The sequence below is a fragment of the Archocentrus centrarchus genome, chromosome 11 (genome assembly GCF_007364275.1).
Source record: "Archocentrus centrarchus isolate MPI-CPG fArcCen1 chromosome 11, fArcCen1, whole genome shotgun sequence".
Lineage (NCBI taxonomy): Eukaryota > Metazoa > Chordata > Actinopteri > Cichliformes > Cichlidae > Archocentrus > Archocentrus centrarchus.
The window spans coordinates 5157309-5170473 of record NC_044356.1 but is presented as its reverse complement, the minus strand read 5'-3'; the positions used below and the strand labels follow the sequence as shown (position 1 = coordinate 5170473).

Sequence of the window (13165 nt, the reverse complement as noted above, 5' to 3'; positions counted from 1 at the left end):
TAACCCCACTAACTGCATGTCTTTGGACTCGGAGCACCCGGAGAAAACCCCGGACAAGGTGGAATCAAACCTAGGACCTTCTTGCTGTGAGGCAGCAGTGTTAACCACCACACCACCATGCTGCCCTGTATGGCTTTTGGCCATACCTCCCTGAACACACCCAATCTCATCTGATCATCATCATCATCAGTCAATATTTGAGAGCTTAGGGGCTGCAGCGAGCTGATATCAAGGCTAAGACTTCCTGTTTTCTGTGCAGTTGTTGTTTAGGAATGCACATAAATCTCAAACAGGCATTAATAACTGCATTTTGATCAGGCTAAATAGCTAATAATTGTTTAGATTGTAGGTCACCTTCCTGTAACCAGATCCTGATGAAATGTGATTGGTTAATGCTACACTGATGGAAATGCAAACTAAAAACCTCTGAGAAGCTGGAAACCTTTAAATGTGCTACAAATATTTCATTTTATTAAATGTAACAAACACAATGAAAACAACACGAGTAGAAGCGAATGAAACTTTTTCACATTAACAAAGTTTAAGGACTCATTAATTAAAAACAAGTTCTTCTATTTTTTCTACATCGACAGCTTTGTCGCCCAAACAATATCTCATTTTAAGGACAAACGCACACATCTGTGTTTGAACATGTTGTATCACATGCCATCAGCCTCCAGTGTTGTCTTCCCCCAGGAGCTGCTGTCACTGCTGCCACTGAGGCATTTTCCACCTGCCTCTCGCACTCTCTAATTGCAAAGAGGCTAAATTACTCCCCAGAGTAGGCAATCTGGTGACTGACCAGTCATGTGCTAAGAAAGGAAATGACAGCACTCTAACAAAGAGATGCATTAGCAGGAAAAATTATGGGACCTCTTAAAGGGCCACACTGATTGTGTCGTACATAATGAATTCATGTCACGTCTTTGGGGTCGTTATGAGAGTGCTGAAGCTCAGGTTTGAGATCTTAAAGAGCATGATTACCACGACAAACATGTCAAATGCTATTTCAGCAGGTCCTCTAGTGCTGTTCAGACAATCATTGTTTGTTTTTAATCATTTGGGATTATTAGAGGAAACATGGATGTTATTGACATCCCTGGATCAATAACAGCATTACTGTTTCCTGTTTCTGTTTCAGCCACTCACCCGCCCTTTGATCGGTTCAGATCAGGAGGAAACAACTTTAATTTGCCTGAAGTCTGACACATTTTCATTTGGCTTTTCTAGCTTTCCATTATAAAATATAATAGCAACAAATGACACAACAGGATTACAAGTGGCAGAATTTAAATATAATTTCTACATGTAAGTTATTTATCACCATAAATAACATAATAGGCCATGTACACAGACATTTGTATATTAATATACAGATAATTTCTGGTATATTTAGTAGTCCAAAGATAGACTGAATTGGCTGTTGAGTAGCAGCCAATCAGAATGCTCCCTGATGGCTGATAATAAGTGTGGGAAAGGAGTGTAGAGGAAAGTTAGACTTAGTGTGTGTTTATGTCTTCTGTGTGTGTGTCTGTGTGTGTCTGTGTGAGTGTGTGTGTGTGTGTAGGCAGTGCACACACTGTGTTTGTTACATGGTAACTGTCTGACTTTGCTGCTTTTATTTTGGTGTTATCAGACAGTTTAATTCCTGTTTATCATTTTGTAAATACAGACATTTACTGAATAGGTTTAGGCAACATTTTGTTACAGTGTAACACTGCAATGATAGATAAAGATCTGATATATGGGAACTGATTTATGCCATGAGTCTCTAAATTGCTTTTGGGTTATTTTGTTTATCTTATGCTTATTTCTGTGCTTGGGTTTAGTTATTATTTCATTATATATCCTTATGCATACATGTGATAGAGATTACGTTTAGGCATTTAGTCTATGTAGACATGGATACGTTACATTATATCTTTATATCACAGATGACACCCTGTATTTATATATTTTTTTTATTACACACACACACACACACACACACACACACACACACACACACACACACACACACACACACACACACACACACACTACAGGTGTAATTAACACTTCTTTTTCAACATGCATTAAAGCTGATGCCCCCTGGTGGCCACATTTTTAATGAACCAGTAGAATTTTACTGTCCTTAAAATGCACAGCATCTGTTTCCCTTTGTTTTCACACATGTAGAGGCTGCAGTCTCTAACCTTGGGCCTGACTGAACAGGAAGTCGTGGCCCTAGCCTTGGCTGGAGATCAGAAGCCCCAAAATATTTGCTGTTGCCTCCAGAGGCAAAGCAGACGAATGCCGATGGTTCCTAGATTGATCCATATCATTAATTATATGTTTTTAAAATATAGTCTGCACATCTCTAAAAGCAGAGTATCTAATGTTTTCATGCATAAACATACCCCCCATGATGCTGGAGGATTTATAACCTGATTTTGCTTCTTGCCATTCGTAACTTATCTGAATGAATGTTGTCTTTCTTTATACATATTTTTAATACAGTTTTATCCATAATGACTACTCACACCAGAAAAGTGTGGTTATTGTTTTATACTGCAAAGAAAATGACTGGAAGCTGTTATAAACATCAGTTTCTGCTGTGTATGTCTCGTCTGCCTTCATTTTATTCATCATGGAGAAGAAGCAATATTGCTTGTGTCAATCAATCAAATACATAAATAAGGAACAGGAGAAAACTGACACATTTATCAAATCAAATTATCCCCCTGAAATGTGTCACGGAAGAGCAAAGCTGGGTATTTACACATTTAGTATTTGTATCTAATTTTGTTATATTTTGGAAATTTGGATGTTCAGCTGTAACTGCAGAGGTGTGTGTCTCTTGAGTTTCCTTGTGGTTATGGAGCCAAAGATTTCTATGAACCTTCTCTTGGTTTCTGTGATATGATCACATGATGCTCACCTGTCTGTGGGATTTGATCTTTAATATTGTAACGTTGTAAACACACTTCCACAGTCGGCGATGTTCACAACAAAGGTCGTCTTTATTAGCAGAAAAACGGCTGCTGTAGGCCACAGCCACGCCAACCACAACTACAACAACGGAACAGCAACACACACACACAGGCAAGCTCTCGGTCTTTTCTCTCTCTCCATGCTGCCTTCACGAACCTCCCGAACAGTCCGAAATCCCACAACATCAACACGCTCTCTAACTAAGAGAATCGCTACATTGCCCCCCCTCACTAAATCCCTCGCCCCGAGGGATCCCGTACAAAGTCTCTGAGGTGACCTGGGGGTCTTCTCTGCCTCTGCAGCCCCCTTGTAGACGACACTTGGGGCTGTGTCTGCTGTCCTGCAGCACCCTGCTTTTGATCTGGGATGGGGTGCAAAAGTGGAGGAAGCTGTGGGGCAGTAGAAGGGGGCACAGTCAGTGAGTCTGGGGCTGTGGCTGTTTCATTTCTCAGGGGGGTCGACTGGACCGGGCGCACATCACCCTTATATGGAGCCAGCCTGTCTCTATGAAGGGCCACTCGTCTCCCCCTAGTCGGCAGCTGAACCCTGTACACCACTTCCCCCAGCTTCTCTACCACTACACAAGGCCCCACCCAGTGGCAGTCCAGCTTAGGGCACCGGCCTTTCTTCCTCCTCGGGCTGTACACCCACACAAGGTCACCGGCCCTGAAGTCTTTCCCTTTTACCCTCAAGTCATAATTCCTTTTCTGTCTCATTCCCGCTTTCTCCAGCTGATCACGGGCAAAAGCATGGGCCGACTCCAGCCGGTCCTGCAGTCTCCTGGCGTATTCCGGACCCGGTACGACTACCGGAGCGTCCGGAGGCCTCCCCAGTGCCATCTCCGCTGGCGTCCGTAGCTCTCGCCCCAGCATGAGCAGGGCAGGCGTACACAAGGTGGAATCCTGCACAGCGGACCTATACGCCAACAAAACAAGGGGGAGATGCATGTCCCAATCACGCTGGTGCTCTGCAGTGAGGATGGCCAGCTGTTTCGCCAGGGTCCTGTTGAAGCGCTCGACGAGCCCATCACTCTGCGGGTGTAACGGTGTCGTCCGGGTCTTTCGCATCCCTAAGCGCTCACACATGACAGAGAAAACAGCCGACTCAAAGTTCCTTCCCTGGTCACTGTGAATGGTTTCTGCCATCCCGAACCTGGCAAACATGCCCTCCACCAGCCTGTCGACCACCGTCTCCGCCTCCTGGTCGGGTATGGCATATGCCTCCGGCCATTTTGTGAAGTAGTCCATGGCAACTAAGACATAATGATTTCCTCTGTCTGTGCGTGGAAAAGGACCCATCACGTCCACTGCTACTCTCTCCATCGGGGCTCCCACTGCTAACTGCTGTAGCTGGGCCCGGGACTGGTCTGAGGGACCCTTGTGCGCTGCACAGAGGTCACACCGGCGGCAAAAGTCCTCAACATCCCTCCTGAGCTGCCCCCAGTAGAAACTCTGCCGGAGCCGCCGAAGGGTTTTGGAAACTCCAAAATGCCCCACCCCGGCGGTTCCGTGGGAGGCCTTCAAAACTGCCTCCCTCAGGGCCCTGGGGACCACCACCTGCCACCTCTCCTCCCCCGTAGCTGGCTCCTTCCAGGCTCTCTGCAGCACTCCGTCCTTTACTCGGAGAGCTGATAATTTCACAAACAGTCCTTTAGTTGCAGGTGAGTATCCAGCCACTCCGCTCCACTGCGGTCTTTGACCAGACTCCACCCATTGTAGCACTGGCCGGAGGTCAACATCCTGCTCCTGTTGCGCTCTCCACTCGAGCGGGTCAATCACCTGTGCCACTCTGCAGGCCAGCTCACCTCCGCTACACCCGGAATCATGCTCTCCCCCAGCCCGGAGCTCCTCCTCCCGGGCTTCCCGCTTTTCGCAGTACCGGCAACCAGCTGGAGCACAGGGGCGACGGGACATGGCATCTGCGTTGGCGTGGTGAGCCCCCTCTCGGTACTTCACTTCGAAGACGTATGGCGCTAATTCCTCCAGCCAGCGTGCAATCTGCCCCTCTGGCTCCTTAAACGCCATTAGCCACTGCAAGGCTGAATGGTCTGACCGGACAGTGAAGGGCAGGCCACAAAGGTAGTACCTGAAGTGACTTATTGCCCGTACTATGGCCAGGAGCTCCCTTCGCGTCACACAGTAGCGTCATTCAGCCTTATTAAAGGTTCTGCTGAAGTACGCCACCACTCTCTCCCCCGCTGGCCCCACCTGGCTCAACACTGCCCCCATTCCGACATCGCTGGCATCTGTGTCTAGAATAAACGGCAGACTGGGGTCCGGGGTGGCGAGGGTGGGAGATTCTGTTAGGGCGTTTTTCAGCCGCTCAAAAGCCTGTTCACTGACCAGTCAAAGTCACTATCCTTTTTCTGCAGGCGGAACAGGGGCGCAGCAATACAGGAGAACCCCCTTACAAACCGCCTGTAGTAGGACGCCAGACCAAGGAAGCTCTTTAAGTCCTTCAAGTTTGTGGGGGTTGGCCAGTCCTTCACCGCCTGCACTTTCTCCTCCAGCGTACTGATACCCTCACCCCCGATTTTGTGTCCCAGGAACTCCAGCTCTTTCCTCATAAAGCAGCACTTATCAGGGTGGAGTTTCAGGCCCGCTGCCGCTATCCGCTGTAGAATCTGCCGCAGGGATGCCAGAGCTGCCTCGAAGGAACTTCCGTGGACCAGGATGTCGTCCAAGTAGACCAAACATTCCTGTCGGGGAATATCGGCCAGCACCTTTTCCATCAACCTTTCAAACGTGGCCGGCGCATTGCATAGGCCGAAGCAGAGAACACGGAATTGCCACAGCCCCCTGCCTGTGCTGAAAGCAGTCTTTGGTCTGGCTGCGGGGCTGAGGGGCACTTGCCAATACCCGCTACGCAGGTCCAGCGAGGAGAACCAGGAAGAGCCGGAAACCAAATCCAGGCACTCATCGATGCGGGGCAGCGGGTATGAGTCTTTCTTAGTCACACTGTTCAACGGCCTAAAATCGACACAGAATCTCATTTTGGGGCTCTTCTTCTTTTTAACCATCACAACCCCCGAGGCCCAGGGGCTGTCGGAGGGTTCAATGACGCCAGCCCTGAGCATCTCCCCGATCGCACTATCAGCCGCAGCCTGATGCGCCAGGGGGAGGCGGCGAGGGCGTGACTTCACAGGCCGTGCATCTCCCGTGTCAATGTTGTGCTGCAGGAGGTGAGTTAAGCCTACCTCGTCTTCTGACAGAGCAAAAATGTCCTTGAACTCCAGCAGCACCTGCCACAGCTCCTCCCGCTGTGGATGATCTAAATCTTGGCAGCTACGTGTCCATATGTCCCTCACTACTGCCAGTCTATCCCCCTCCCCCATTACAGTGTGCTGGTCTGAGGCAGGAGAACCCACCACGGTGGCTAAATCAGGGTCAGGGGACAAGGGTGCAGGGGGGTAGATCGGGGGCGGAAGGTGTGCCTCATGGTGCACCCCCGCTGCTCTCGACTTTGGCGGGTGTAGGTTCGGGGCCTGTGCGGGGCGCACCAGGTCAACCATGGGGCCCCCTGGAAAGGTCAGCGTGTTATTCCCCAGGTCTAAGACACTCTGTGAGGCCCGCAGAAAGTCCAGGCCTAATATGCAAACGTCCTGCACCGCTGCCACCCACACCTCCAAGTTCACTCCCAGGCCCCCCACCTGAATAGGGACCAGTCCTTTTCCCAACATCGGGGCTAACTCACCAGTCACTGTACGCAGTTTTACTGTAGTTGGTTCCAACTGGGTTCCCACCGGCACCACGTCAGGTCTCATCAAGGTCGCAGTGGAGCCAGTGTCGACCAGAGCTGTGCACGGAGCCCCTGCCAGGGTGATGGGGATGTGACAAAAATCCCCTGTACGCGTCCAGCCCACCACCCTCGCGGACTCCGTGCTGTCGTCTGCTTCTGGGGGGAGCTGAGCCCCGCACCCCCAGCTGTACCGTTGGGCTCTGTCCACCGGCGCCCCGGCGGATTGGGACACAGAAGAAGGGGCCTGCGCCGTCCCGCCTACGCAGGCCCTGAGGCGTTTCCCTGAACACCGGCACGGTCTGGGCATCGCACGCTGATGTGGCCCAGCTGTCCGCACGTCCAGCAAACAGGAGGGTCTCGGCGAGGACGAGCACCGCGGCGTGAAGATTGTAGAGACACGCCTCGAACCAGTTCGGTCAATTCGGCCGCCCAAGCTGGCACCCCCTGGCCCGGGGCCTCCGGCACCGCAGCCCTCACCACCGGGTCATACTCGCTATGGTCGCACCCCGCAGAAGCCACCACGGCCTCCCTCTCCAAGGCCATCTCCAGGGCCTCGTGCAGATTGCGGGGGTGGGAAAGTTGAGTCTGGATGCGCAGCTCACCAGGGATAATGGCGCGGATGAACTGGTCTCTGGCCAGCTCGTTCTGCACGTCGATGGGCATGTGGGCATATGCTTTCTTCGCTAGCATCTCAATGTCATTAGCCAAAGCGCGAAGCGGCTCACCCGGTTGTCTCCGTCTACTCGTCAGTTCGGACCGCAGGACAGCAGGCGGGCCACACTGCCCAAACCGCCGCTGCAGAGCACCAACCAGAGCCCTGTAGTCACCCCTCTCCGCTGGGCTAAGCAGCAGCAGGCATGCCAAAGCGTCGTCAGTGAGGCACAAGGCTAGCTGGAGTGCTTTAGTGTCTGTGGACCAGGCCGCAGCATGCGCTAACAGTTCAAATTGAGCATGGAAGGCCTCCCAGTCAGCCTTACCGGAGTACTTGGGGGTTTTCACATTTGCCTGGCAGGGCCGGGCGCCACTATCGCCAAGCACGGGCCCCGCGCTGTTCGGGGCGGGCGTCTCCGCGCCCGCGTATATTCCTGCAGTCGATGGGCTAAAGCCAGCGGCGGCCGCCAGGCCTCTGGCAGTCCGTCTGAGGCGGGCCAAACGCTCTCCGGCACTGTCCGCTCCCTCAGGACCCAGCGTGCCCCCAAAGTCACTGTCCATAGCCTCTCTCTTGATCTTCGGGCGGGCCCCGGCCACATCTCGCTGCGCTGCCATAGTTAGCGCAGGCTGTCAACTGAGGTAGCCGAAGCAGGGCTAGCCGACGGTTAGCAGTTTGACTTCTGACACCAATGTAACGTTGTAAACACACTTCCACAGTCGGCGATGTTCACAACAAAGGTCGTCTTTATTAGCAGAAAAACGGCTGCTGTAGGCCACAGCCACGCCAACCACAACTACAACAACGGAACAGCAACACACACACACAGGCAAGCTCTCGGTCTTTTTCTCTCTCCATGCTGCCTTCACGAACCTCCCGAACAGTCCGAAATCCCACAACATCAACACGCTCTCTAACTAAGAGAATCGCTACAATATGTTTCTGCACACACTGAGAGACCGTGGCTGACATAAACAGTTCAAAACTGTCTGGTTAATAATAGCACAGTAAAATGTACTCTCAGGTACCAGGAGGGGCTTTGAGTGCCTCGACTCCTCCTCCGCTCCACCCACCCGTGGCTCTCATACCTCTTTGTGTCTCTGCTGAACAGATCCACTCTTCAATCTTCAGGCTGACACAGTGCCATTACTGAGCTATTAACACAAATGAGTTCTTTGAAATGTTAATGATCACCAAATGTAATACTGCGATAGTAATATGGGTAACCAAAGGCTCAGAGGGCCGGGGTTTGAATACATTTATGTTTAAATTCTGAAGCGTTGCAGCTAAAACAGAGTTTTCTTCAAGAACCAATCAAGTGAATCTTTCATTAAAAAAAAGCAGCCAGGCAGCTCGTTTGGAACTGAACTTTTTACATCATCAACAACAAGCAAAATCCCACAGAGAGCGAGCAACGAGCAGAGAGGCTGAAATTCCTTTCAGTACCTCCGACCACAGCTCAGAGGACGGAACAGAGATTCAGATTATAAGAGAAACTAATCAGTGCAGAGGAAGTGAGTCTGGAGCTCTGTGTGTGTGTGTGTCTGTGTGTATCTGTGTGTGTGTGTCAGTGTGTGTGTGTGTGTGTGTGTATGTGTGTGTGTGTGTCTGTGTGTGTCTGTGTGTGTGTGTGTGTGTGTATGTGTGTGTGTGTGTCTGTGTGTGTCTGTGTGTCTGTGTCAGGTGTGTGTGTGTGTGTGTGTATGTGTGTGTGTGTCTGTGTGTGTCTGTGTGTGTCTGTGTGTCTGTGTCAGTGTGTGTGTGTGTGTGTGTGTGTGTATGTGTGTGTGTGTGTGTGTCTGTGTGTGTCTGTGTGTCTGTGTGTGTGTCTGTGTGTCTGTGTGTCTGTGTCAGTGTGTGTATGTGTGTGTGTGTGTGTGTGTGTGTCTGTGTGTGTGTGTGTGTGTGTGTGTGTGTCTGACACACGTGTGTGTGCATGTGTGTGTCTGTGTGTGTGTGTGTGTGTGTGTGTGCGTCAGTGTGTGTGTGTGTGTGTGTGCATGTGTGTGTGTGTCAGTGTGTGTGTGCATGTGTGTGTGTGTGTGTCAGTGTGTGTGTGTGTGTGTAACAGAGGTCATACTACCCTCCCTCGTCCCTCGTCTTCTCCCCTCTGACCTCCTCTAATTTCTCTGCTGACCCTCACCTTTCACATCTTTCCCCACATCATTCTTACTCATCCTTTTCATTTTTTCTCTGTATTGAGCTGCTGTAATGCACAAATTTCCCCGTCGTGGGATTATTAAAGTTTTATCTTATCTTATCTTATCTTATCCGTCTGAATCTTCCTCGTCTCCAGCTCTGTGCTAACTTCAGCCTTCATCCTCCTTTACCACCTGCAGCACACAGCCACCATGGAACCTGGCTAAACTTCTCTGAGGGATGCAGGATTACTAAAATGCCCATCATTCATGTGTAATGTAGTTATAGAACTCCAGAAACACTTTCCTGATCATCATAAATACACAAAAATGTGAAAGACTGGGACGTCTTCAGAAAGAGGCCTCCTGGATGACAGATTATGATTGGTGTGATGGCGTACAGTTTGAACTGCACTTGCACCCTTTAAGCCAATGAGTCTGAATAATGAAATTCGGGTAAGGTTTCTGATATTTTTGGGGGTTCGACGAGTAGATTCAGCCAGCATTTCTAGCTGTTTATGAAATTCAGTAGACCTTAATAATTCTCAAAGATTTTGATGTGTTGTTTTATGGGGAGGTAACATAAGCAGAATTATCTTCTAATTCTAGACTCACTAATAACAGGATGCTCCTCCTGTCACAGGGCATGCTGCCCTGTGACAGGAGGAGCATGAGGCAAACTGGGTGTTCTAACTGCCCGCTGTGGCTGGTTACTTTGAACTGCTTTTAGTCCTTTCTGGTTCCTGTACAGCTGCAGCGAGAGCTTGGTTCACACTGACAGCAGTAAGTCAGGATGGGCTGCCGTTTGTCACCGATTCTGTTCACAGTATTTATGGTGCCAAAGGGTGGAGGGTATTGTGCTTGGTGGTCTCAGGATCTCACCTCTGCTTTTTGCAGATGATGTGGTTCTGTTGACTTAATCGAGTCATGACCTCCAGCTTGTAATGGGGCACTTTGTAGCTGAGTGTGAAGCAGATGGGATGAGAATTAGCACCTCTGGGTCAAGGATGAGCTGCTGCCCCAAGTGGATAACTTTATGTATTTTGTTCATGGGAGAGGGCGGAGTAGAGCAGGAGATTGACAGAGTGCAGTAATGTGGACATAGTACCAGTGAAGAGACAGCAAACCCCAAAGCTGTCAGCTTATAGGTTGATCTACATTCCCGCCCTCACGAGTTCTGGGTAGTGACCAAAAGAACGAGATTGTAAATAGATGCAGAAACGAGTTTCCTCTGAAGCGTGCCCACCACCGTTTAGAGATCCAGTAGGGTGAATAGCTCAGGCATTTGGGACAGACTCAGAACAGAGCTGCTATACCTCCACATCAAAAGGAGACACTTGAGGTGGGATGGGCATCAGATTATGTTTACCTGAAATGACTGAAAACTAAGTGATACCATAGTCACAGGATGGTCAATAAGGTTTTAATAATAGATAAAAGCCGCAAATATTATTAAAGAAACGTATAGACTTTCAAAATATGCAGAATAATTGTAACTTTGCAAAAATAATCTGTTATTAACTTACCATCTCCAACCAACTGCAGCAGAGCCAGGTCCAGTGGACGTTTCCAGCGGGAATTCTTATGCAGGGCAATACCGTAACCCGTAGTGGCAAACACCTTACCAGAGCCGATGGTCATAACCTTTGTGAATTAAAGACATAAAGATCCATAAATCCACGTATACACACAAACACATTAATCTGCAGAGAGCACGACATGAAGACGCAGATTGCAGCGAGCAAAAGATAAATTTGTTTCATTTCAACTGTAATTTCTTCGTGTACTGTCACGGTCGCATAAATGCGGTTGGCTCAGCTCTAATATCGACATCCCAGAGTGTGGCATATTGTTTCAGTGGAGGAATTAATATAGATCCACATCAGCTGTAATAATTACTGCAGCAGTGGCTGCTGTACGAGGCTGCTGGGAGCTCAGGCCTCCCACAGACCTTATTACAAATGATCACCAGGCAGGATTTTCATTCTTGCTATGGGAGCTGTATCAAATACAAACTTATAAATAAATCAGCACCAGTGCCGTTCAAAAATGACAATATTAACTAGCTACAGGCCACAAGGGGGAAATATAAATGCACTGGATGTGTTTGATTTATTTAATACGGATGTAGATCTTACAGAAGTGCTCATTTAGCATGCTTGTTGTGCTTTCCTTTTCTTTTTTTGCAGAGCAAAGGGACTGAACAATGGCTGCCTGTGTGTAAATGCTAATGGACTGGTTCACATACAGAACTTTTAGAGCACTTTATACAACATGCCTCATTCACCCACTCACACTATGCGTCAGTGCTTCCTATCTAACAGTCACACAGAGCAACTCGGGGTTCGGTGTCTTGCCCAAGGATACTTCGGCCTGCAGACTGGAGCAGTCAGGGATCAAACCACCAACCCTCTGATTAGTAGGTCCACCTCCTGCTCTGCCTCCTGAGCTACAGCCACCCCATATATGAAAGTGCCACTGTGCAGAGCTGTGCAATCACTGTTCAAAGATGCGTTTCCTACCTTGCAGCCCTCATCCTTCCTGGCCATATAGTTCAAAACTGCAGCATCATAAATGAAGGCATCTAGTTTTCTGCAGGGGAGAAATGAAGGAGGAAAATTACAACAAAGAAATGGAAATCAATGACCTGGATCTAAATGACGACAGAGAACAAAATGACAAGAAATGATGGACAAACCAGCACTGAGACGATACAAAGAAAACAGAACACAGAGAGTTCTTTCTAGACACCATTTTGCACCAACTTTCAACAATCACACAACAAGATATTCATAAATGGAGGAAGAGATGTCATTTCTCCTCCTACAATAGCCTGAATAGAGCATAATTGAATGCAGCAGCAGGGGAGGTGGTGATTCATGTAAAGGGTGCGAATCTCACTTTTGCTTTGCAGGAAAAATTCTCACAGTTGTTGTAATCTCCAACTGCAGCTGCTCACAAAAATGCACGTTTGTACATAAATGTGCCGGCAAGTTTACTCGATCTCAGGTTTGCAAATGCCTCAGAGACATGACTGGGTACGGCCTGCTGCAGCAGTGATGTTGTAAGAAATACATCACAAAACACAGAATGGCTGTAAATCAGTCTGTAAATGTGTTATTTAAAGGTTATCAAACCTGGTGGAGTGCATTAGTCACACCCACCCCACTGAATGCCCATTACATGTTGTTACCAGTCCCTAGCAGCTCCTCATTCAGTGGTGGTCACTTCGCCCACGCTGAACTGTTTCTAGGTTAAAACAGCAGCAAAGACAGGGGTTGAACTTTTCCTTTGTTATGTTACACAACTTTCACAAAGACACAAAGGGTCGGAGGTGAAGTTCAGGAGAAGATCGTGGTTTAAAATAAAGCACTTGAATAATGACCCACTGAGCCTGCTAAAGGGTACAGGGAGGTGTTTGCTGGTGTCGCCTGGAACTGATAAAGCCTGATTAGCGCCATTCAGTGGGCTGATAATAGCCAAATGAGATGTCATAGCATAAATGATATGCTAAACTGATCTGGTCTCTCACACATATTAAACTGTAGAAGGCATTTAGTGCATTATCTGCAGCAGTGGATTTGCAGCTACCCTGCACAACATGGTTCAACACGAAATTGCTGCTATTTTTGTACTGATATATTTGCAATTACATGCAAAACAAATG

At 48.7% G+C, this 13165-nt stretch overlaps 1 protein-coding gene across 1 annotated transcript in view; it reads right to left on the bottom strand.

The window, feature by feature from the left end:
• The window catches only part of grin2da (glutamate receptor, ionotropic, N-methyl D-aspartate 2D, a), a 185973-nt gene that overhangs the window by 26244 nt on the left and 146564 nt on the right, over window positions 1-13165 (bottom strand). The window contains exons 14-15 of the mRNA XM_030741133.1: window positions 12021-12090; window positions 11025-11142 (exon numbers count right to left, since the gene is read on the bottom strand). Coding sequence (XP_030596993.1) covers window positions 11025-11142; window positions 12021-12090 — 188 coding nt within the window. The remainder of the gene's footprint in view (window positions 1-11024; window positions 11143-12020; window positions 12091-13165) is intronic.